Here is a 23,567-nt window from a genome sequence, read left to right on the forward strand (position 1 = left end):
GCCTCATATCCTCAAGCCTTCCACAGCCCCTAATGCACTGAAGTCTACCTAACTGAAATGGAAAAAATATACATCTCTCTAAGACAATTGTTACATAAATGTTTTCTTCCCAATTTAAAAGAACACCGGAAGAAGAAGCTCCATAGAATTCAAATATATAACTCCTTAGAATCAGTTCCTAATTTTTTTTGAAACAAAGATTTAAAATAGACTACATTTATCCATATTTCGTATTAAATCACTACATTTTATCTAAATTTCATTGCTATTTTTCAACCTTTATTAACATTAAAAATATTAAATATAACCTATAAATTCAAAAGTACATAACATATAAAGGTACACCATTATATATTATCAAATATGCATCCATGTAATCAGCATCCTAGAGAAAACAGGCCAGAGCCAGTATCCAAGAAATCCCCAGATATTCCTTTCAGCTCATAACTCCCTCCCTCTCACCTCGTAGTACTCCCTATCCTCAACTGTATGGTAATCACATCTTTGCTTTCCTTGAAAGTAACTACCCAAGTTTGAATCCATAAATCTGTGTTTCTCAGGCTTTTCATTTTTGCTCCACTAAGGCTTTTTAGAAAAAAAATTTTATTCTATCCCCCAACACAGATATACTGTGTTGTTTATTGTATTGTATTGTATTGTGTCCCCTTATAAGGCCACCAACTATTATAATATCTAAGATTTTTTTCACTCCACAGGCCAGTTTTCACCCCAATGGTGGGGATATTGTCTCTATTGAGAATGCATGCCCTGAACAATATAATTTAGTTTTACCTATTTTTGAGCTCTATATACATGAAATTGTACAAAACATGCTTTGGGATCTGGTTTCTTTTGCTCACCACTGTGTTTAAGATTCACGCACCTTTCTGCATATAGCTCTATTTCCTTTTATATGAATATCACAGTTTTCCATTCTACTGTAACAGACACACTTGGGTTATTTTCTGTTTGGAATTATTATAAACAACACTGCTCTGAACAGTGTTGTATGGGTCTCTTGGGGTACCTAAGTACTCATTTCCAGCACAGTATACACTCTGAGAATTCCTGAACCACAGGGAATGAATACCTTCTACTTTACCAAGTAATATCAAATTGTTTTCCAAAGCAATTCTAAAAATATACATTCCCATTAGAAGCATATGGAGTCTCCTTAACATTTTCTTACCTTAAAAGAGAAATTAAGCAAAATATATTCTATGCCTTCTTTTTCTTTTAAGATCTGAAGATCACTGTGCAAAGGACTGTCAGGATCAACCCTAGGAATCACAAAAGCAATTCAAATGAAAAACCAAGAGAGGTTTCTTACTAACCACAAAAATGAACCAGTTCAAGAGCTAACAGAGCCCCTGGGTAAGTTTCAAACATAAAACTGCTGTATATGGTCCCTGGAAAAATAAATCACAATAGCCTCTGACTCCTTGGGATTAAATGTCCAAGAAGATCACTGTATTTTTAAATCCATGCCCATGAGGGGATTCAAAGTCAGCAGTCATTCTAAAGGAAAATCATAGCACATAAATTTTCTCCAGAACTCAAAAAATTATTTTGCTCTTCTAAAACTGTATTATAAGCCAAGGGGCTCAAGGAGCGAAATTTATCACGGACAGGACCAGAAAAAGGAAATCATTAACAAAAATCTAAAAATCTGTCTACAACTGTTCTACATATGCAGGTCGTACTCAAATTCTTTATTCCAAAAGTAAACTGATTATCATGGTCAATTAGGTTATTAAACACACTTGTTTCTACAGTTCCCAATTATCTCACTAACTCCATAAAACATTTTATCCCACAGCGGGTCCTCCCTTTTTCTCCTTCCTCTTGCTGACTTTACTTACTTTAGCCTAAGATACAGTTGATTTTAATAACCTGAGAAGTATTTCTATAGAAACACAGTTCTAAGTAGAAACCATATCATAGAGGCATCAAATCAGGGGGAAAAAGATTTCCACTGTGATAGTCCATCATTACGAAGACTAGGTTAGCAATAGAAGAGTCACTTACTTCTGTAGTTTAACATGCCAGTCATATAAACTGTCATTTATGAGTTCCACTGAATAAATCCCTGTAAAGATACAGAACATGTATTTGGTTTTTTTTTGTTATTGTTTTGTTTTTTTAAGGGAGATAGGTGCAGGGAGGGGCAGAGGGAGAGAGAATCCCAAACTGGCCTGGAGCCTGATGTGGGGCTCAATCCTGTGATCAAGACCTGAGCACAAATCAGGTATCAAATGTTTAACCAACTGAGCTACCTAGGTGCCCCCTAGGTTACTCTTTATTTGATCTTTTTAATTATTACTTCAGTGTAAATGAACACATTAGATAACCATAAAATCTAGATATTTTGCTGTTAAAACACAGAACAACTAAGCTATATTGTAAATATTCTGCTATTGGACCTGAGTAGCTTAGGCTCTTAACAGATAATTAAAGCCATCAATGAAAAGGCTTCTTTAATGAGTTGAGAAACTGTTAACCACTAATTGTGAGTGGGAAGAAAAAAATTATGCAAAATCAAATGTACTTTAAGACTCTTCTATATACATGTAAGTATTTCTATAAAAATGGAATCCCTCTACGTAGTTTTATAATCTTTCTTCAACTTTCCAGTGCATCTTTTCAACTTAGTATATAAGGAGTCTATTGTAAATTTTTTTAATGACTCTATGGACATTTATTTTATGGATATACCACAATTTAACGAATTCCATGTAGTATCTGATTATTAATTTTTAATGTTTTACTACAATGCTATACAAATAATTATTTAACATTTAAAAGTAAACCCATAGGTAAGTACTTAACTGTATTTGATTGGGTTTCTACAGATAAACTTTTAGATTTCTTACAAGAAAAACAGGATGCCAAAACTTCTAATAACTCACACACAAGGATGGTTTACCTAAACACCCTAAAGCAGAATTTTTTTTACTTGTTTTTTATTTTTAGTGAGCTCTAATGATTTAGATTTGATGACTCAGAATTATTGAATGGATAACAAAGCTACCTTCAAACATATTAAACTCTTTCCCTTATTCAATACAGTTAGAATCTCTGTGACAATAAAAAGGAACTTTACTTCAATTAGAGGTTCCACAATATTTAAGTCACAATGGGTAAGAAAGAACAAACTATGAAATTAACTTAACCCACCTATTTTTAAAGTTATATCATAAATACACAATAAAAGCTGATTATTTTTTTAAAAAAGGGGAAAAATCAACTCAGCAACAGTTCTTTGTTCATACAATAATATATGTATCTTAATTACCTTCTAAAGCAGATATCACTTATATCTTTCCCAGAAGCTAAAAATCATGAGTTAATCCCCATCAGCAAGAAGACAAAAAAGTTATAACCATTTTCAAAAATCCAAAGACCAAGTAAACTCATCCTACGTTACCTTCCACATCTTTTGCTAACTTGATTAAATCTACATTTTACATTCCTAAAATAAAGTTAACAACCATTTCTGTTTCTATCTACTTATAAGAACTGAAGTATTACTCTCTCTGAAAATTAAAAACAGCATTAAGGAGAGGAGAGATCCAGAGGTCCTTACCTGCTTTATAACTCTGTGATCGGTATATGTCCCTGAGCTCTTTCATAAGTCTATCTGAAGCTTGCACAGACCCAGACACTGCACCCTGCAACATAAAAACTGCTGTTTACCAGGATCTATGGAGTCAAATAACTGAAGATTTCAGGTATAGAAATCTGAAATGAAGGTTTACAATGAGATTATAAGAACAGATCACAATTAGACATTTAAAAAAAATCAAAGAAGTTTAATTGACGATTATGAAGTTTAAATAGGAATATAAAATGGGGGACAAGTCTGGCTCATTTGCTCTTTGTTAACATCTGAAAAACAAAAAAATGTCTAACCACAAGTCTAGATCACCATGGCTCCTGCAATAGCCTAGAACTTAGTATTAACCTATTTCAAACTCCACTGATTTTTTAAAATATTTTTTTCTCTTTAGGATTTATTTTTTTAGAGCATTTTTAGGTTCACAGAAAAATTGAGACAAAGTACAGAGACTTCCCATATAACTGCTCCCACCACACACAGCCCCCCTCATTATCAATATCCCTCACCAGAAGGCATATTTCGTAAACTGAAGGGTCTACACTGACACATCATTTCTAGCGAAATCCATTATTTACTTTAAGGCTCACCTTTGGTGCTGCACACTCTATGGGTTTGGAAAATGCATAACGACACATATGCACCATTATAGTAGCATACAGAGTATTTTCATTGCCCTAAACATCCTCTGTGCTCTGTTTATCCCTCCACCCCAAGTCTGGCAAGCACTGATCTTTTTGTTGTCTCCAGGGTTTTGCCTTTTCCAGAATGTCATTTTGTTGGAAACATACAGTTTCCAATACAATGAGTTTTCAGCTCATTTTTTTTTTTTTTTTTTATCAGGGAGTAACATTCTATATTGTTGGAAAAGACCACAGTTTATCCATTCACCTACTGATGGATACTCTGGTTCCTTTCAAGTCTTCCCAATTATGAATAAAGTTGCTATAAGCATCTGTATGCAGGTTTTTGTCTGGATATAAGTCTTCCAACTCATTTTGGTAAATACCAAAGAGTGCAACTGCTGGAATACGTGGTAAAAACTGTTCAGTTTTGTAAGAATCTGCCAGGATTCTTCAAAGTGGCTGTACCATTTTGCATTCCCATCAGCAACGAGTGAGAGTGCCTATTGCTTCACATCCTCACCTGTCTTTGGTGTTGTCAGTGTTCCTGATTTGAACCATTCTTTTTTAAATTGTTTTAAAGATTTTACTTATTTATTCATGAGAGAGAGAGAGAGAAGCAGGCTCCATGCAGGGAGCCAGATGTGGGACTCGATCCCAGGGCTCCAGGATCACGCCCTGGGCTGAAGTTGGCGCTAAACCGCTGAGCCACCCGGGCTGCCCCAATTTTTTTTTTTGGGGGGGGGCTATTCTTATAGTTATGTAGTGTCACCATCAATTTTGAAAATACTAGAAAACCCTTACCATTTTACACTATCAACTAAAACAGTTTCATTAGTCAAACTATAGGCAAGAATGCAATAATGAATGCCTACTTTACATATTAAGAAACTGAGAAAAAGGGGATCCCTGGGTGGCTCAGCGGTTTCGCGCCTGCCTTTGGCCCAGGGCGCGATCCTGGAGTTCCGGGATCGAGTCCCGTGTCGGGCTCCCGGCATGGGGCCTGCTTCTCCCTCTGCCTGTGTCTCTGCCTCTCTCTCTCTCCCTCTCTATGTCTATCATAAATAAATAAAAATAAATCTTTAAAAAAAAAGAAACTGAGAAAAATAATGCAAGTTGCACTTGTATGCAACTAGTTTCAGTTCTTTTCCATGTTGGGATTTCTTTAAAAATGAAAATGTACCAATATCTTATTCTAAGACTAAATATGAATGCCACGGGCAGCCTGATGGCTCAGCAGTTTAGCGCCACCTTCAGCCCAGGGCGGGATCCTGGAGACCCGGGATCGAGTTCCACGTCAGGCTCCCTGAATGGAGCCTGCTTCTCCCTCTGCCTGTGTCTCTCTCTTTTTCTCTCATGAATAAATAAATAAAATCTTAATAAAAAAATAAATATGAATGCAACTATTTCTCATAAAACAAAAACATTTAGAATTCCTTAATTAAAAAAGATCGGATCATGTAAAGTTTAAAATGTTAATGTCTACACTATACTTTGGGAGATGGGTGGCAATCAGATTCACAAAGCTTTTACTTCTACCTTTGTGACCTTGAATACATTACTTAACTGGTTTAAACCCTAGTTTCACACCTATGAATAAGAACAATATTTTATAAAGTGGCTACAAAGGTTAAATCGGAAGGTAGAGTACCTAGCTTAGTGTCTCTCTTGCAAAAATATTCAATAATTCGTAGTCATTTTGACTATAATATACAAACTGAAAGCAATCACGACAGAAAGTAAATCATTAATTTAAATGCTACAAGGATTTTTTTAGGTAATCAAGATAAGTAGAGCTAAATTACTCTCTAAAAAGAGAAAAAAAGATTTGCCGATTAAATTAATACAGTAAGACAGAAGGAGAGAGATTAATCTATCTCCTTACAACATCTAGCATCTCCCTACATAGTAATTGAATCCTGGCTTCTGAGAACCTGTGTCTAAAGCAAAGGTCCTCAGATGTCATGGGTTGGATAAACAGCTCTAATGGAAGGCAGTAAGTAAGTCGGAAGTGTTGAGGCAAATAGCCGGACTTGTACACGTTTCCCTACTTTGGGCATTTTATATGCATCGTTCTCATTTATTCTTCTCAGCAATCAACCAAAAAGTATGTATTATCCATATTTTAGAGTTGAGGAAACTGAGTTGTGTCTATTACCAGACTCACTGTTCATTTCACGCCCCATTCCACTTCACATAAAAGAGATGTTAAGTCAAAGAAAAAAATACTTCTGGCTTCGTTAGAGCACAAGAGATCGGAGGGCAGCTTGGTGGGGAAGAGTTTAAACTGTACTTTGTAGAAGACACTGAATCTAAATACACAGATCTCACAGAAGGGTAAGCATAAAATAGGCTGGAAAGGAGCCATAACAATGAGTAGCAGGTTAATTCCAGCACGTAAAAAGCACAGGAGCATGGAAGAAAGATACCAACAGATGAGAAACTTCAATAACAACAAAAACCCATCAGGTAAACGAAACATGGCTGAGTGTACAACAGAGGAGAAAGTGGAGAGGGCAGCTTAGACTGCTATCCTAATGAACTGCCCAGTTTTATATTAATTATTACCTATAATTACTCAATCCCCAAAGTCCAGGTTCTAGATATTTGCACATACTTACATTGAGATGGTCTTGCCTTTGAGTCTTCCTAATTTTCTCTAGTATTGCCAAGTTTTCCTTTTCAATTCCTTCATCCTCTGACTTTTTTCCACTAATAGGCTCTTCTTCCTTCATCTCATAGTGATCCAAGTCTTCTATGTCCTACAAGAAAGCTATTAGTTTGTTGAAGCTTATGCCAAAAGTTCAATTATTCTTGATTTAATAGGAAACAGAAAAGAGAATGGGGAAGAGAAAAAAGCATTCACATTCAGTTCAGGTTCCCTCCTTCTGTACCTCACATTTTGTTTAAGAGCTAGAATCTGAGTAAAGCATATTTAATAGATTTGTTAAGCTATAATTACCAAAAAAAAAACTCCTATTGAGAGGAACTTTGAAACCGTTTAAGCATTAGATATCAAGGAGCTTATTTATATCTTGTTCCAGTAACTTGACTTCTAGAAATCTATTGTAAGGAACTAATTTAAAATGTGAACAGAGACTCAAGCATAAAGATGCCTATTTAAACTTTATAGCCACAACCTCCCCCCTCCCCCAAACTGCATGTGCAAAAAAAAAAAAAAAAAAATCAGAGCAGGGAGGCACACTTGGGTGGCTCAGTTGGCTAAGCATCCAACTCTTGGTTTCAGCTCAGGTCATGATTTCAGGGTCGTGAGATGGAGCCCAGGGACAGGCTCTCCACTCAGTGAGGAGATTCCTTGCCTCTCCCTTCCCTATCTGCCTCTTCCTCCCACTTGCACTTGTAGTCACTCTTTCTCTCTCAAATAAATAAAAATCTTAAAAAAATCCAGAGCAGGTAACTCAATTCCATGGAATATTAGAAGACCATTAAAATGCCAACATAAGCATAATTGTTTCTTCTGTATCAACAATGAAATAAAAGAGTGGTGAGGGCAGCAGGATGCCAATCCCTTCTGTCGGGGGGGTGGCGAGGTGAGTGGATGAGGCTGGCCACTGTGGGCACCAGGTTCTGTGCTCAGCTGGCTCCCACCTGCTGCTTCTGGCTGCTGCCTAGACGTGAGGCAGAGCAGCTGCCCCAACTCACACCTGAGAACCCGTCAGGGGAGGATCCCACACAGCCCTGGGGTGAGCTGGGGGACTGGGCACCCCTAGACGACCGCAGGGCCTGTACTAGTTAGAGCTGCGCTGTCCAACGGGGCAGACCCTCGCCTCTTGCAGTTGCTGAGCACTTGGGATGCGGCGCGTCTGAACTCCGATGTGCTGTAAGTGCACAGTCCATACTCAATTCGGTAGACTTAGTGAGAAAAGATATAAAGAGCTCGTTTCTTTGTTTTATATCAATTACACGTTGAAATGATAATAATTTGAATATATTAGGTTAAATAAAATATATTAAATGGAAAAAATAATGCAATGAAAAACAAAATACAAAACTGAATATAATCTCAATCACACTAAAATAAGCACAGAAAAGAAAAGAGACTAGAAGGACATATAGTGAAATAATAACAATTAAACGCTAGAGACGTTTAGTGCTCTTCCTTCTTTTCTCAGTTTTCTATACTGAGCACCTACTGATTCTTATAATTAGGAGAAAAGTCAGAAGAGGAATTTGAATAATAGCCCTTGGCTGACATCTTTAATTACTACATCAGTCTCCTTCCTCCCTTCTTGTATCATCTACTCTTAAAGAAATCTATGCAGAACTTTTAAAATTCTAACCTTTTTCTATTACTTTTTTTTAAGATTTTATTTATTTATTCACGAGACACACACACACACACACACACACACACACAGAGAGAGAGAGAGAGAGAGAGAGAGAGAGAGAGAGAGAGACAGAGAGAGGCAGAGACACAGGCAGAGGGAGGAGCCGGCTCCATGCAGGGAGCCTGACGTGGGACTCGATCCTGGGACTCCAGGATCAAGCCCTGGGCCAAAGGCAGGCGCTAAACCGCTGAGCCACCCAGGGATCCCCTTTTTCTATTATCTTCTCTTTACTTCAGCCATCAAAATCTCTAAAGGAATAGAGTCCATACTTACTATCTCCTTTTTTTTTTTTTTTAAGGAAACTAAATTCGCTGTGATCTATAGATCTCTGTAGACCAGTTTAAAAACCACTTCCATCCAGACCCAATGGTCTTAGACTCCCTCATCTCTTCCACCCCTACTACAATTTTTTCGTATTCAGACCCTGTCCATGACTCTGTGTTTCACGGAGCTCCCTCCCCTGATTTGTACCCTTTAGCCCCAATGTTCTATCCCACACTTATTTTCTTCAGTTCTCACAAATGCCCTTAGTCTAAATCTCCTACTCCTATATCTTCAAACTCAGCCACATTCCTACTCCTAAATCTCCACTTGAGCATTAATGATGAATTCTGTTCTGTGCAGATTATCTCTATAAAACATTCTCAGCCCATTGGCCTTTGCTTAAGGCCTTTTTGTCAACAATCACAACAAATAAAAACATTTGTCTCTAATTCAAGACTTTTAGCCATCTGCTTTTCTAGGAAACCTTGCTTTTTATCAATCTTGTTCTTCCAAAAAGACAGCTCTAATGCACCTAAACACACCGTGCCCAAAAGTTGCTCTGTGCCTTTTTATCCTCTTTTCATCTGTCTTGATCTGACATCTCCAAGGTCCAGGCTCTTATCTTTCTAGATTTCCCTAAATCTTGCTATCCCTTCTTTATATTATCTTGTGAAGGGAAAATGAGAAGAACGTAAACTCTGAGTAGAATGTCAACCTCATTGCATACCAAACCCACGGGAAAGGTTTAACGTTTTCCTGCAGTTTATCCTACCTAAGTTACACTGCACGTAAATGTTAAAAACAAGCTCTATTCCAAAAAAGCCATACAAGTTGGACAATGTTAAGAATTATTTTGTGCCCAGACTCACAGAACAAACCACAACTACTTCTTTAGTTTTAAGACATCCTAAGAAGTGTATTTAAATTTAAGATTTTGCACTAATTTAGAATTGGTTCTAAAATCAAAAACAGGGATCCCTGGGTGGCTCAGTGGTTTAGTGCCTGCCTTTGGCTCAGGGTGTGATCCCTGGGGTCCTGGGATCGAGTTCCACATCGGGCTCTCTGCATGGGGCCTGCTTCTCCCTCTGCCTCTCTGTCTCTATGAATAAATAAATAAAATCTTAAAAAAATAAAATTAAAAAATAAACTCCAAAAACAGTAAGAAGGTTTTAAAATCAAGACTGTAGAATTCAGATATGTTTTACATGATCAATGTAGACACATACTTCCACTCTGAATTCTGAATTTAAACAAAGCTTCAGAGCCTGAAAACCTCAAATTATATCAGTGGCTGGCAACTGAACTGGCCTAAGGTCAAGGTCTTAGAATCTGTTCTACCAAATTCTTATAGGATTTTTCAACATGAGATATCTTCATTACTTCTAGTGAGTAGTCCCTGAAATGTTCTCAAATTATTTAAATCCAGAATTTTTGAAAATAGTTCCTCTTCTTAAAAACAACCAAATATGAGTTAAATATTGATTAATATAAAATGTAAATATAATTTTAATGCTAAATGTTAAGAGCATTTATTTTCTAGGAAATCGAATAAGCATTTTGCTCAAAAACATATCATTAGTTAAAGCTAAAGCCAGGGCAGCTCGGGTGGCTCAGAGGTTTAGCACTGTACCTTCGGCCCAGGGCGTGATCCTGGAGACCCGGGATCGAGTCCCACGTCAGGCTCCCTGCATGAAGCCTGCTTCTCCCTCTGCCTGTGTCTCTGCCTGTGTGTGTGTGTGTGTGTGTGTGTGTGTGTGTGTGTGTGTGTACGTGCCTCTCTTGAACAAATAAATAAAATTTTTAAAATAAAAAAAAATAAAGCTAAAGCCAGATTTTAGAAATTAAATTTCAAATACAATGTGGTTTTCATTATTCTACATTAACACTGGTTTATAAAGGAGATTAGAGTATTACTAAAATATTCAAAAATGAAGATACAGTATTTATAAAAGGTGATTCTCACATAAAATACCTACTTCAGCCATCTCCTCATCTTCCTCTTCTTCTGAAGTCACTTCTTCTGTGGTCCCATTCTGAAAAGGAAAAAGAATCTGCTAGGGCCACACAGAATAAGCACATACTGAGTACATTAGAAGACTTTAGGGACAAACTATCAATCTTCTATCGCTACAGTTCCACTAACAGAATTTACTAAAGTTGAATATTTACTTTTAAATCCAGCTTTGATGTGACAAGTAATATCTATCAGCTTTTGAAAATGAAACAATTTTGACCAATTCAACTTAATAGATACCTTGAGAATAACAATGGCAAATAGTCCAATATAAAGCAGAACTGGAAAAAAATTTAGAACATCCTAATTCAAAATAAGGAAACATTTCACGTATAGGGCTATGTATATAAGGTCAACAGCTTCTTTCACTTGAAATAAATATCCCAAACCATGTATTCCTTAAAATAGCTACCTTCTTAACTTTGGAAGGCTTGATTCTTTCCATAAATTCCACTGCCTTACATTATAAAAGGTAAAACGTGTTAGAAAGTAGACATTTCACAAAACTAAAAAATTATAAAATGATCACCATTTCACTAAAGAACCATTTTTCTTTTTCACAGCATGTCACCTACCACAGAATACTTCTCTACAAGGTACAATTTACCACTCACTCACAAAGAATCTGACGGGATTTTAGGCAGGGTCTTCATACCTAGTTTGGCAAGTTTTCTGAACCAGAGCAGAGTTCACAATGCAATGCAATAAAGTTAGTGGAATTTTTTCTTCCTTCCAGAAATACTTGCTGTATTTGTTCCAACTACAGCTGGTAAGGAACAGGAGGCCTAATCTGATGACCTCTTACTAGGGGTGTCAGAACCAGAGAGAAAAGACACATTTTAAAAAATATAACTCAACAAGCAACAAAATCTAACAAATGCATCTCTTCCTGTAACTCAGGAGTTGGAAAAGTCGGCCTGTCAGTACCTCCCCATTCACATGCCACAGTCAGAACACAGGTGTACAAACCCGGAGGGGGAGGCCACAGCAGAGAAGAGCGACAATTGCTGACGGGACTCACATCCACCACTGACAATAATCAATGGTATACTTCATCTATAAAGGAGCAGGTAACCAAGTATCACCAGATATTTGAAGAACACAAGCAATCTGGAAAAAAAGGCACCAAGTCGAACAAAAAAGAACAAGTGACCTGAAGCATTATTAATGAAGAAAATAAAATAATTTAAAAAAAAAAAACCTAATTGGAATCCTTAGCAGTACTTGAGAAGACACTGCTGTATCCACAAAATATAAAAAAAAGATTATATGCAAAGGAAAAGATGGTTCTGGGAAATCAAAAAGATTTTCTTAAAAAAAAAAAAAAAAGATAAAGAAAAAAAGGAAAAAAAAACACTAGTAGAAGGGCCAGAGAGCTCAATAGATTTGAATGACCAAAGCATTTGCAATTTAGAAGATGACCAAACTGTGACATTCCCTTAGAATGTGGAGAAAAAGGAGACACGTATGGGGAGGGAAAGGGTACCAAACTAGAAGAGGTAAGGGAAATGGGAGATAGGAATACAGAGAACTATTTATCCATAAGACTGAGGGAAAGAAAGAAGACAAAGGTTGTCAAGCTAAAGAAAGACTTCAGAATATTAAGTGGCTCTGAATGCCCCAAAAGGAATACTGAAAAGTAAAACCCTACCAATTTCCAGAAAGAAAAAAATATAGAAAAAGAAGAACCAGACAGCAGGCTTTTCACTTGTGACAAGAAGTACTGGAAGATAAAATGTAAAGAACCTAGAAGAGACTCAATTCTGTATCTGGTTCCATCGGGACAGACAGCACATCTGTGTTTCTCTGCCACTGGATCCTCAGCATTTTTTTTTTTTAAGATTTTATTTATTTATTCAGAGAGACACAGAGAGGGAAGAGGGGTGGGCAGAGACACAGGCAGAGGGAGAAGCAGGCTCCATGGAAGCAGCCCAACGTGGGACTCACCCCGGGACTCTAGGATCATGCCCTGAGCCGAAGGCAGCTGCTGAGCCGCGGAGCCACCCAGGGATCCCTACTCAGCATTTCTATAGAGTACTTTGCACAGAGTCAGATAGATAGGTGTTCGATGAACAATAAAAACACTTCCCACACACATTCCCAGAAAGCCTTTCTAGAAATGAAAATAAAGGACATCATTCAGGGATGTTATTTTCAGAGTTAGGAAGCAACCATGGAATATGAGAAACAGCAATAAGCAAAGACCTAATAATACCAATGGTTAAGTTTAAGCAATTGTTGACAATTCAGCTGAGAAGTTATAGGCCATATTGTAAACAGTGAAAAACTAAAAATAGCCCAAATGCCATCTGCGAATGTTAAAAAAATTTTTCTTAAGAACTCTTAAATTTAAGAAGAAATTGACCCTCATGCCCCGGTAATCCAACTTCTAAGTATGTGCCCAGAAAAACACTTGCACAAGTATCCCACAAAATATGGACAAGAATGATCATGGCAGCAGACTGTTCTTTTTTTTTTTTTTTTTTTAAGATAGGTTTATTTATTTGAGAGACAGAGTGAGAGAGAACATGAGCAAAACCACAAACAGGGCGGGGAGTAGAGAGAAAATCTCAAGAAGATTCCACTTCGAGCTCAGAGGCAGACATGGGGCTTGACCTCACAACCCTGAGATCCTGACCTGAGCTAAAACCAAGAAGTGGCTGCTTACCCAACTGCACCACCCAGGTGCCCCACACTATTCCTAAAACTGCAATCAACTCCAATGGATAAACGTTATGGTATATTCAAACAATGGAACAAATACAGCAATGAAAAACCTACAGCTAAAAAGAATAAGTTTAACACACAATGTCAAGCAAAAAAAGACAAATGAGAAAGAATACACATATAGTACGACTTTTAATATGAAGCTTAAAAAAACAGTCAACACTAAACCATCTTGTTCAGAGATGCAGATAGATATGTGACAAAACTAGGGAAAAGGAAAAGATTAGCACAGAAGGGAATGATCCATCATCTGGAAAGAGCCTGCAAAAGGCTTCTAGTGCTAGCAATATTGTGTTTCTTCACCTGGGTGGAGCTGGGTGGTAGTTCCCAAGTATTCACTGTAACTTATGTTTTCAATACATATAAAACTTTTTCTTGTGAAATAGAACAAATATGAACAAAAGATGGAATCAAAGCACTTAGGAAATACAAACTATTTAGAAATATACTAAACCTATGCAATGAAGTCAAATGGCACACAGAAGAAAATGTGTACCTTTACATGTTTGTTAAAGCAATTTAAATCATGGTGATCTCATAAACGAGAAAAGCAAAAGAAAAAAATACTCAAGAAAATTAGGTTTAAGAAAAGGACTGATTCTTTCAAAAGGCCAACATAATAAAACAGACAAGCTTCTGACAAGTAGTCACAATAGAGAAAACAACTTCAGAAATGAAAAGAGCTTCATAACTATAGATTCAAAAGTAAGGATGAGTGATTTTTTTTTTTTAGAATCTAAAATTACTAAAACTGACTAAAGGAATGGAAAAAAAATGGAGATTCGTGCGTAGAAAAAAAACGTATCCAGCTCAGACGTTTATTTAAACCATGATTTCTGCTTTCTGAATCTGACTGCATTCATTGGGCTTTTCTCCTTTATGTGCTTTATGATGCAAAGTGAGACTAAACTTAAGAGAGAAAGTTCTTGGGACGCCTGGGTGGCTCAGTGGTTGGGCGGCTGCCTTCGGCCCAGGGCTTGATCCTCAAGCCCCGGGATCAAGTCCCACATCGGGCTCCCTGCTTCTCTCTCTGCCTGTGTCTCTGCCTCTCTCTGTCTCTCATGAATAAATAAAATCTTAAAAAAAAAACAAAACACATGATTTCTAAACCCCAGGAGTACTGATATTTTGCACAACATAATTCTTTGTCATGCAGGACTGGACATCGTAAGACATTTAGTAACATCCCCTCTACCCACAAAATGCCCACACCACACCCCCCCCTCAGCTGGTTGTGACAACCAAAATTATCTCCAGGTATTTCCAGATGTCTCATGGGAGGCAAAACTGGATCCAGTTTGAAATTTTATTTAAACTGTCCTAGATTTTAGAAAAAATACACAAAGCTCACCAAGTCATCCTATGAGACTACATAATCCTGATTCTGAAATGAGACAAGAGGAGCCTAAAAGGAAGTAAATAAACCAAACTACATTAAATTTCACTTAAAGTAGAAAAAGCCAAAAATAAAGTACTATTATATCCATCTTGTCCCTCCAGCCACCACCCATGAAAGTGCTGAGTATTATGAACATAAGGATGAATTCACAATTAGTAAATTTCTACATGTAATTCACAAATTGTATCTCTACATACACAGAGCCATGAAAAACAAGATAAATCCACACATACCATGTTCATGATATATTGTTAAGTGAGAAACAGAAGTTGCAGACATTCCAGAGAGGGCAAATTGAACATAGCATTTATATATGTTTTTCCCCATCTTGTTTCTTTCCTGAGGCCGCACCAGAATTATAGTTGTTGTGAATCAAAACTGTATTAACACACAATGATAACAAAAAAAGGAAATGGGCCGACCAGCAGAAAAGAAAATTCACGCGTGTTAACAGATGACAATATGTGGAAGAATGGGAATTAGTGGAGCAAACAAGTACAGTAGGTTAGGGATTACAGGAGGCAAATCTGCCCCACAGCACCCTAGAGAGCCTCTAGACTCCAAGACACTGGGTACACGAGACAGCAGGAATTACAGATCAACCAAAAGCCAAAACACAGAACATGTCCAGTCCCTGAAACACAATGCTTTCCCCTGTGTCCTTACACAGCACCTAGGCAGACATATTTACCTCAAACAGGAGATTATAAAATGTCGTGTCCAAAGAAACCAAGTAGTTCCAGCCTCCATTTATTATTACACCACAGAACAGGGGGGTAGGGGACAGCAGCTGGAAGTCAGCTTAAATTCCTCCTAAACACTATTAGTTGACAAGTCTTGGCCACAAAGAACTCTCAATTATCTTTTCAGTACCTCACTCAAATAGGAGTAAGAAAGGAAATAAAGAAAGAAAAAAAATATGAATAACATAGAATAGATATTTGAGGAAAATTTTCAAAAAGAAAAACAAAGATAAACCAGGGGGATAATACATTTCTCTTTAAATGTATTAAAGAGAAAATAGAGATGCCAGAGAGGGAGAGGACAAGGATATCAAAGTAACTCCTTAAGGACACTTATGATTACATCTATAAATCAAAAATAATATGAATAAAGAATAATTAGAACAAGAAAAAGTTCTTAGAACTTATGGTACACCATTGGAGAGTTCCTCCAATGAACCACATCCCCCAGCATTCATCCCCTTTTATGGTCCCCTCCTCCACAGTCAATCTAGGCTGGCCACATGACCGGCTTTAACAATAAATGTGGTAGAAAGGACACTGGGCCAGTTCCAGAACTAATAAGCCTTAAGAAGGGCTGACAGCTTCTACTTTTGCACTCTTGGCAGCTAAAACTTAGGAATTTGGACTACCTTTCTGAAGAAAGAGAAGCCACAAGAAGAGGTCTATCCAAGAAGAGGATGAGATGTCAGGAGAAAAGAAGGGCTATGTGAAGAAATACCAAGGTACCAGACAGGTAAGTAAGGAAGCATTTTGTTTTTTGTTGTTGTTGTTGTTGTTGTTGTTTTGTTTAATTATTTTAAAAATTTTACTTATTTATTCATGAGAGACCCACAGAGAGAGGCAGAGACACAGGCAGAGGGAGAAGCAGGCTCCTCGCAGGGAGCCCGACACGGTACTCGATCCCTGGACCCGGGATCATGACCTTAAGCAAAGGCAGACACTCAACTGATGAGCCACCCAGGTGTCCCAGTAAAGAAGCATTTTGGACACTGCAGTGCAGTCGTGTCCAAATGACCATTGGTCCCAGCCACTATCTGACTGTGCAGTGTGGCCAGCAGAAAAAAAAAAAAAAAAAAACAACTGTGGAGCTAAGCCTAATCAGCCCACACAATTGTAGGAAATAAAACAAATTAAGTTCAGGGTAACTGGTTAAGAGGCAGTAAATAATTAAAACAACTGAAAGGTTATGCTGTCCAAATTTTAAAAATTGAAAAACTTCCAGAATTTGAAATTAAAAAAAGAGAGAATAAAGGATGCAAAGACTCAAAGAGGTCTAAAATCCCATTGGTAGGCATTCTAAAAATGAACAAATAGAGAAAACGGAAAGGAGAAAGTCATCACAGAATACAAGCACACTTACCCCCAGAGAAAGATAAAGGAGTCCAACATTTGAAAAGAACCATCCATACTGAGTGTCCAGCAACAATGAAAACAAAAGCAAAACACGCACACAAAAAAAGCCACAACTAAAAATATACCATTGCAATATTTGAGAACACCAAGACAAATTCTTTAAAGTCTCCCGAGTCATGCACAGATGAGGAAGACTTAGAATGGCATTAGGCTTAAACACCACCTTTGGCTAGAAGACGACAGCACAGTCTTTGAAATTCTGAGGGAAAATTATTTTCCACCTAGAATTATATATATTCAACTAAACTATCAATCAAATACGACTGTAAAATATAATAGCAAGTAACATTTATTGGGCATTTACTATACACCAGGCACCGCTCTAAATGATTTACATGTACTAACTCATTTACTCTTTATAGCTCCCCCAAAATAGAGATACTACTATCTCCCCCATTTTACAAACAAGATATTAAAGCAGAGTGGTTAGGTAATCATCTCAAGATCATACAGCTATTACGTAGCAGAACCAAGATTCAAACCTACAGTGGTCTGGATATATATTTTTCAATGTTAGAACTCAGAAAATGTACTATTCCTTCAAGCTAGGATTTTCCTTGGGGATGTACTCAGGCAAAATGAGAAAGGGTTAGCAAGAAAGAGGACATGAGATCAGATGACAGTGGATCCACACTAGTGGAGGAGACAAATATTTCCAGATGACAGCTGCACAGCCAGCCCAGAGGACAACCTGGCAAGGCTGCTGCAAAAGAACCGAAGGCTCTGGAAGAGAGTAAGAGCTCACAGGAAAGAGACAGAGCATCACTTTTTATTTTTATCTTTTTTAATTTTTTTTAAAAGATTTTGTTTATTCGAGAGAGAGAGACAGAGAAAGAGGCAGAGACACAGGCATAGGGAGAAGCAGGCTCCATGCAGGGAGCCCGATGTGGGACTCGATCCTGGGTCTCCAGGATCACGCCCTGGGCTGAAGGTGACACTAAACTGCTGAGCCACCGGGGCTGCCCAAGCAACACTTTTTAAATTAAGAATTATTATTATAAGGAGGACATTGCAAAACAAAAGAGCTCTATAAGAAATGCCAAAATAGAAAACTCGACACTGCAAAGTCCTAATGATAAACAGTGATTGTTCATAGGACTAAATATAAATGGTGTTTTAGGAAGGGAAGTGGGTGGGAATGTGCGTGGCATGAGAGTTAAATCCTTATATCTATTTATAGTACAAAGTCAATAAATTATGCCCTAAATAGGTAAATCTGGAAATCCAGAAAAGTTAGAGGTGGTGGTAAACTAGTGGGCATTTGTGCTGCCAGAGAAGTAACCTTGGGTCAGGCCTTAAGCAGCACAGATAGACTTAGAGGTGGCAATCCAGGTGAAGGTAACTGAAGGAATGGTTACAGAAATCAGGAGCGGTACCAACAAAAAGGTGGTAAGTGGGGGAGGGAGGCAGGTGTTTCTCCTCATAGTGAATACCAGCAGCTCCAGAGAATAAACAGGTTATTTTTAGTATCTAAAACAAAACAATTCAACAAGACTAACTTCTAAGTAAGTTGTATAGTGAGAAGAAAAATCATCCTAGTTTTACTTTTGCTCGAGACAATTTATTTAACTCTTGAACACTGGAGAATTTTTACTTTACCTGACCCGTGGGTATTGGTTGATCTAGCATCTCAACATCCAGGTGCTTAGGAAGGTTATATAATCTGCAGAGTTCACATATCAACCACTTCAATTGCTGACGAAGCTACAAAACACATTTCGGTAAATAAACATTATGTTAAAGAGCCCTTAGAAGACATGAATAATGCTATGACTACCGTAAACCAATCCAGTAGGAAATGAAAAAAGTTTGTCACAACTCAATTCCAGCCCACAGATAAAATAACCGTCCTTAAGAAATATTGTTAGGGGCTGCTAGTGTAAGAAGGTGACTATGGCTTGAATACAATACAATCCCTATAACTAACACCTAGCAGAATGACGACAAAGACTGAGGAAGGGGAGCTCTAGACGCTGTCAAGTTTTTAGCTGCTAGCTACTTTTCTTAGTAACTTACAACTTCAGACAAGAATACGTTTACATTAATGAGGTGACAAAAAAATAGAGGCAGTGTTGTTACACATGGGTTATAAAATTATACATTTCAGTCATATTCATTTAAAAGTCGAGGCAAATGTGGCCTAGTAGACAGACTCTTGGAATCTAAAGGACCCTGGATACAGCAGGCATCATTCTAATTCCCTGAGTGTGAGGGTTCCCATCTGTAAAATAAGGAAATTAAAAACTCCTTATAATGGTAAAGATGAAATAAAATCTTCTGTGGAAACACTTGGCCCTTAGGTTCTTAAACGTTTGTCAAAAAAAAAAAAAAAAAAAAAAAGGAAAAAGATGCACTAGGAAAACCATAAGGGTAACTCATTAAGTTCCCATCTTTACACCCAGATTGTTTTGTAAGCATATCTACTCATCAAAGCAAAGCAGCGAGGTAAATTACGTTCACAAACATATTTTTCATTATTGAAAAAAAATTGTTTTCAATGTATACGTTTAGGAATTATGGTTTAAGAATGTTCAACACTGAGTAGACTTTTCCCAGAGCTAATAAGGTAACTTACTTCACCTGGTTAGGAACCGTTTCCTGGATGTCTCTGACCAGGAAAAGAGATGAAAAGGCAGGTTTATGAAGGACTAAGAAAGCAGAGACAGGATTAGAATGGGTTACCAGCAGAGTAAGATTTTCCAAAGTTATCAAAGGAACAAGCAGATATTAGGAAAGTTGAGTAATAAATTAGGATAAAAAACTTAAATTTAAATTTAAAAGGTACTGTGGATTTAGCCCTCCGATAAGCTCAGAAGAACATAATGAGGATGAGAAGGGGTGACCTGGACACAGACCCAGACACTCCAACCCCCGGCCAAGGAAGAGCTATGGGTGTGCCGGGGAGCAGCGGCAGTGTGGTGGAGTCACAGCGCAAACAGGAAAACTCGGGCTGTACATCTTTCAGGAATTTCAACTTTACACTCCCTCCCCCAAAGAAGCGTTTGAAGGATGGAAGAAACTAAGATGGTGGGAAATATTTAGAAGGTAGACGGACAGGTCTTAGCAACTCAGTAGGTAGCTTGGAGAGGGGAGGTGTCGGGAAATCTAGGTATGCAGAACCTTTAGTTCCCAGGTTCAGGCATGGGTGACAAGCTTCATTATTTCATCTTGTCCCGCTCATAATCACAAAGAGAATGACTGAAGGGAAAGGGTGGGGCTGGTGGAGTGCCATAGGTAGGTAGGCTCAAATTTAGATGTAGTCATTTTAAACAGTCATGGCACATCCAAGTGAGATTCCCTGGATCTACAGGATATATAGACAGATACACCGGCTTGACTCAAGACATAAATTTTAGCTAAAGGTACAGATTTAGGAATCCATGGAATATAGACCGTGATTTAAGTAACAGTAGTAAAAGTGATTTCTCACAGAAAGCATGCAATGAGAAGAGGAAGACCAAGGGAGCTCTGAGAAGACCAAGGCAGGGTTCAGAGACAGGAACAGGAGACAGTGACCTGATGAAGTTCTCGTAAGATTATCAGTTCCCAGAGAAGAGGGATTTGACTTGACTTCTGTACCCACCACTGATGACACAGCCTGATATGGAAGCCAGTCAATTAAAACAAAACAAAATCTTCTCTCTGTTCTACTATTAAGAGTTTCTTGTACACACCCAGGAGGAGTAAAACTATAAACCCACACAAATACGGATTTTTACAACACTGTTTGCAAAAAGGGCCAGATTAGAACAATATTCTATGCCTTGCCTTTTCACGTGCACATCTTGGAAAGTTGTATGCATTCCTATGGAATTAACTACAATAAACTATTATATCATAAAACTGGTAGCCTTTAACTGACTTTTTATTGGCGACTTTAAGTAATAAATGTTTGTTAAATAGAGGAATGTTTCAATAAGGGAAAAATTACCACTATGAAACTGCTGCAAAGATGTCAGTTTTAAGGTTAAAAAAGGAGTCCCTGTATTTGGCAACTAGACATAAAAATTTTCAGTGCAAAAAAAAAAATTCTTTTTCAGTGCAAAAATGAAGGCACAATCTAGACTATAACGAATTAAGTAAAGCAAAGGTGAGGAAATACAACATCTGTCGTGGAATGAGGTTATGAAATAACTGGTAGACTATAAGAATAGAGGGTAATTTGGTTTTCTTCTTTTATGTAAATATATTAATTTTTTAAAAAATACAATGAGACCCAATTTTATGCCCTAGCTCATTTCATTTTGTGAGCATTTTTTGATGAAAAATTTTAGACAGCGGAAAACAGTCATTACTACTATTATAAGACTCATACTTCTGGACCTTTTTAGAGTTACCGTCCTAAAAGAAGATAGCAGTAAAGGGACTAATTTCCCTGTCCTGTCACTCTCTCCTGCTGGAGATGCAAACGTATGTCTGTCTAGCTTTTTACTTTTACCTCTATCCTTCCTGCCTCTCAGGACCAGTCTCTACTCTTAAAATACTCTTCAACTGATTTCTTCTGCTGTTAATTTTAGGAATAGATGTGTTTAAGCCACCCATCACTTATTTTGACAAGAATCTGAGGTAAGATTCTAACTTCCCCTATCCTTAAGTGTTTCTTTGAGTGTTTTAACTTACTCTGAATTCTCAATTGCATGACTGTGTCTAAACTATTGTCTATCTGTCCAGTCCAACGCCAGTACGTAATATTTTTATTTAATAACTAATTGGACAAGTCTCTCCTTAGTTTTAATTTTTTTTAATTATTTACTCTTTAAAACAAGCTTTAAAAAAAAAAAAAAAACAAGCTTTAGACTCATTTTGTCAAGTTCCAAAAATAAGACTGTTGGGATTTTTAGGGGAATTAATTGCATTCAATTTCTATTAACATAAAGCTATGGAGATAATAGACATATTTATAATATGGAATCTGCCCATCCAGGAACATGGTAGTCAAGTCTTTCATTCCATGTTAATCTTTAAAAAAGAGTATAAAACTGTATTGAATATGACCTCAACTCTTTAAGCATATCTATTAGAGTCTATACATTTTATTAGCAAGGGGAAAAATGCTGATAGAAAATAGCTATCATGTCTACAGTGGTTATCTTAGGCAGAAATCTTCTCCAAAATTTCTATTTCCCTTCATTTTAACTAAGTTCTCTCACAATAGTCATTTAGTTTTAAAATCATAGAAAATAGATTTTCCAAATTCTGTAAAATGGAAAGTTATATTTCTTCATATATTGAAAAAAAAAAAAAAAACATTTTCTTTGTGTACCTATGTCTTTTCCTGCAGTCACAGACTCATGATCGAGAAAGCCGTTCCCCAAAACTAGCACTGATATCATTCTAGCATGATTTCCCCTCAAATCCACTGCAGTCTTTTTTCCTTTTTCTATCTTCCACCTTGGCTAGTGGTCCCTACCAAAAATGCTTGCTTGGTTTAATAATCAGATTTCACAGAAAAGAGACCACCTAACTCCTTATCTAAATCAAGGCTTAACCTATGGGGAATAAAAAAGATAAGTCGGGGCAGCCCTGGTGGCCCAGTGGTTTAGCACCACCTTCGGCCCAGGGTGTGATCCTGGGGTCCTGGGATCGAGTCCCGTGTCGGGCTCCCTGCATGGAGCCTGCTTCTCCCTCTGCCTGTGTCTCTGCCTCTCTCTCTCTAATAAATAAATAAATAAATATTTTAAAAAAAGAGAAGTCCGGTAGTACAGAATCTGAAGGCCAAAAAACAAATGAAACTGGTGGTTAGCTTCTTTAAGGTTATCAAATAATCACTAATCACTTTTCTATATCCTATTACCTCTTAACACTTAAGTTCTGCATATAACATTCTTTGGGGTGGGGGGGGGGGGGGGGAAGAGAGTAGGTTGGCTTATCCTCTCACCGAATTGTTGTTCTTAGTATCTTCTAGACGTTCCAGCACAGACGTCAGATTTGGGTCATCAGAGTCCACAAACCATATTGGTGAAGAGGATGGATAAGATTCCTGTTACAGAGACATCTATGTTAAACACATTTACATACAGACTAATCTGGGTATGCAAGTTGGCCAGATGGCAAGATGACAATGGATTTAAGTAAAATACATCACAGTGAAGAAAAGCAAAACATTAAAATCTATGCATGGAGAAAACTTTTTTCTAATTTTTTTTTTTTTAAAGAAGTTTTATGGTGTAATTTTGCCTCCTCCATGTTACATAACTTGTACACTTAAAAAAAAATCAAGCAAAATGGGGATCCTCGGGTGGCTCAGCTGTTTGGTGCCTGCCTTTGGTTCAGGGTGTGATCTGGGATCGAGTCCCATGTCGGGCTCCCTGCATGGAGCCTGCTTCTCCCTCTGCCTGTGTCCCTGCCTGTCTCTCATAAATAAATGAATAAAATATTTTTTTAAAAAATCAAGAAAAAAAAAGTAGTTTACCCAG

The 23,567-nt window shown here is 37.4% G+C and overlaps 1 protein-coding gene across 3 annotated transcripts in view; it reads right to left on the reverse strand.

The window, feature by feature from the left end:
• UBE2Q2 (ubiquitin conjugating enzyme E2 Q2) overlaps positions 1–23,567 on the reverse strand; it is a 58,541-nt gene that overhangs the window by 25,079 nt on the left and 9,895 nt on the right. For 2 of the 3 annotated variants that reach the window (XR_013370623.1, XM_077882062.1), the window contains exons 2-8: positions 23,030–23,131; positions 18,751–18,855; positions 10,829–10,885; positions 6,861–7,001; positions 3,587–3,671; positions 2,029–2,089; positions 1,190–1,280 (exon numbers count right to left, since the gene is read on the reverse strand). Coding sequence is in view for 2 of the 3 variants with exons in the window: in XM_077882062.1 (XP_077738188.1) it covers positions 1,190–1,280; positions 2,029–2,089; positions 3,587–3,671; positions 6,861–7,001; positions 10,829–10,885; positions 18,751–18,855; positions 23,030–23,131 (642 nt within the window). In the remaining variant the exon portion in view is untranslated. The remainder of the gene's footprint in view (positions 1–1,189; positions 1,281–2,028; positions 2,090–3,586; positions 3,672–6,860; positions 7,002–10,828; positions 10,886–18,750; positions 18,856–23,029; positions 23,132–23,567) is intronic. The other variant, XM_077882063.1, reaches the window with a different exon arrangement.

This window comes from Canis aureus, chromosome 32, assembly GCF_053574225.1.
Source record: "Canis aureus isolate CA01 chromosome 32, VMU_Caureus_v.1.0, whole genome shotgun sequence".
Lineage (NCBI taxonomy): Eukaryota > Metazoa > Chordata > Mammalia > Carnivora > Canidae > Canis > Canis aureus.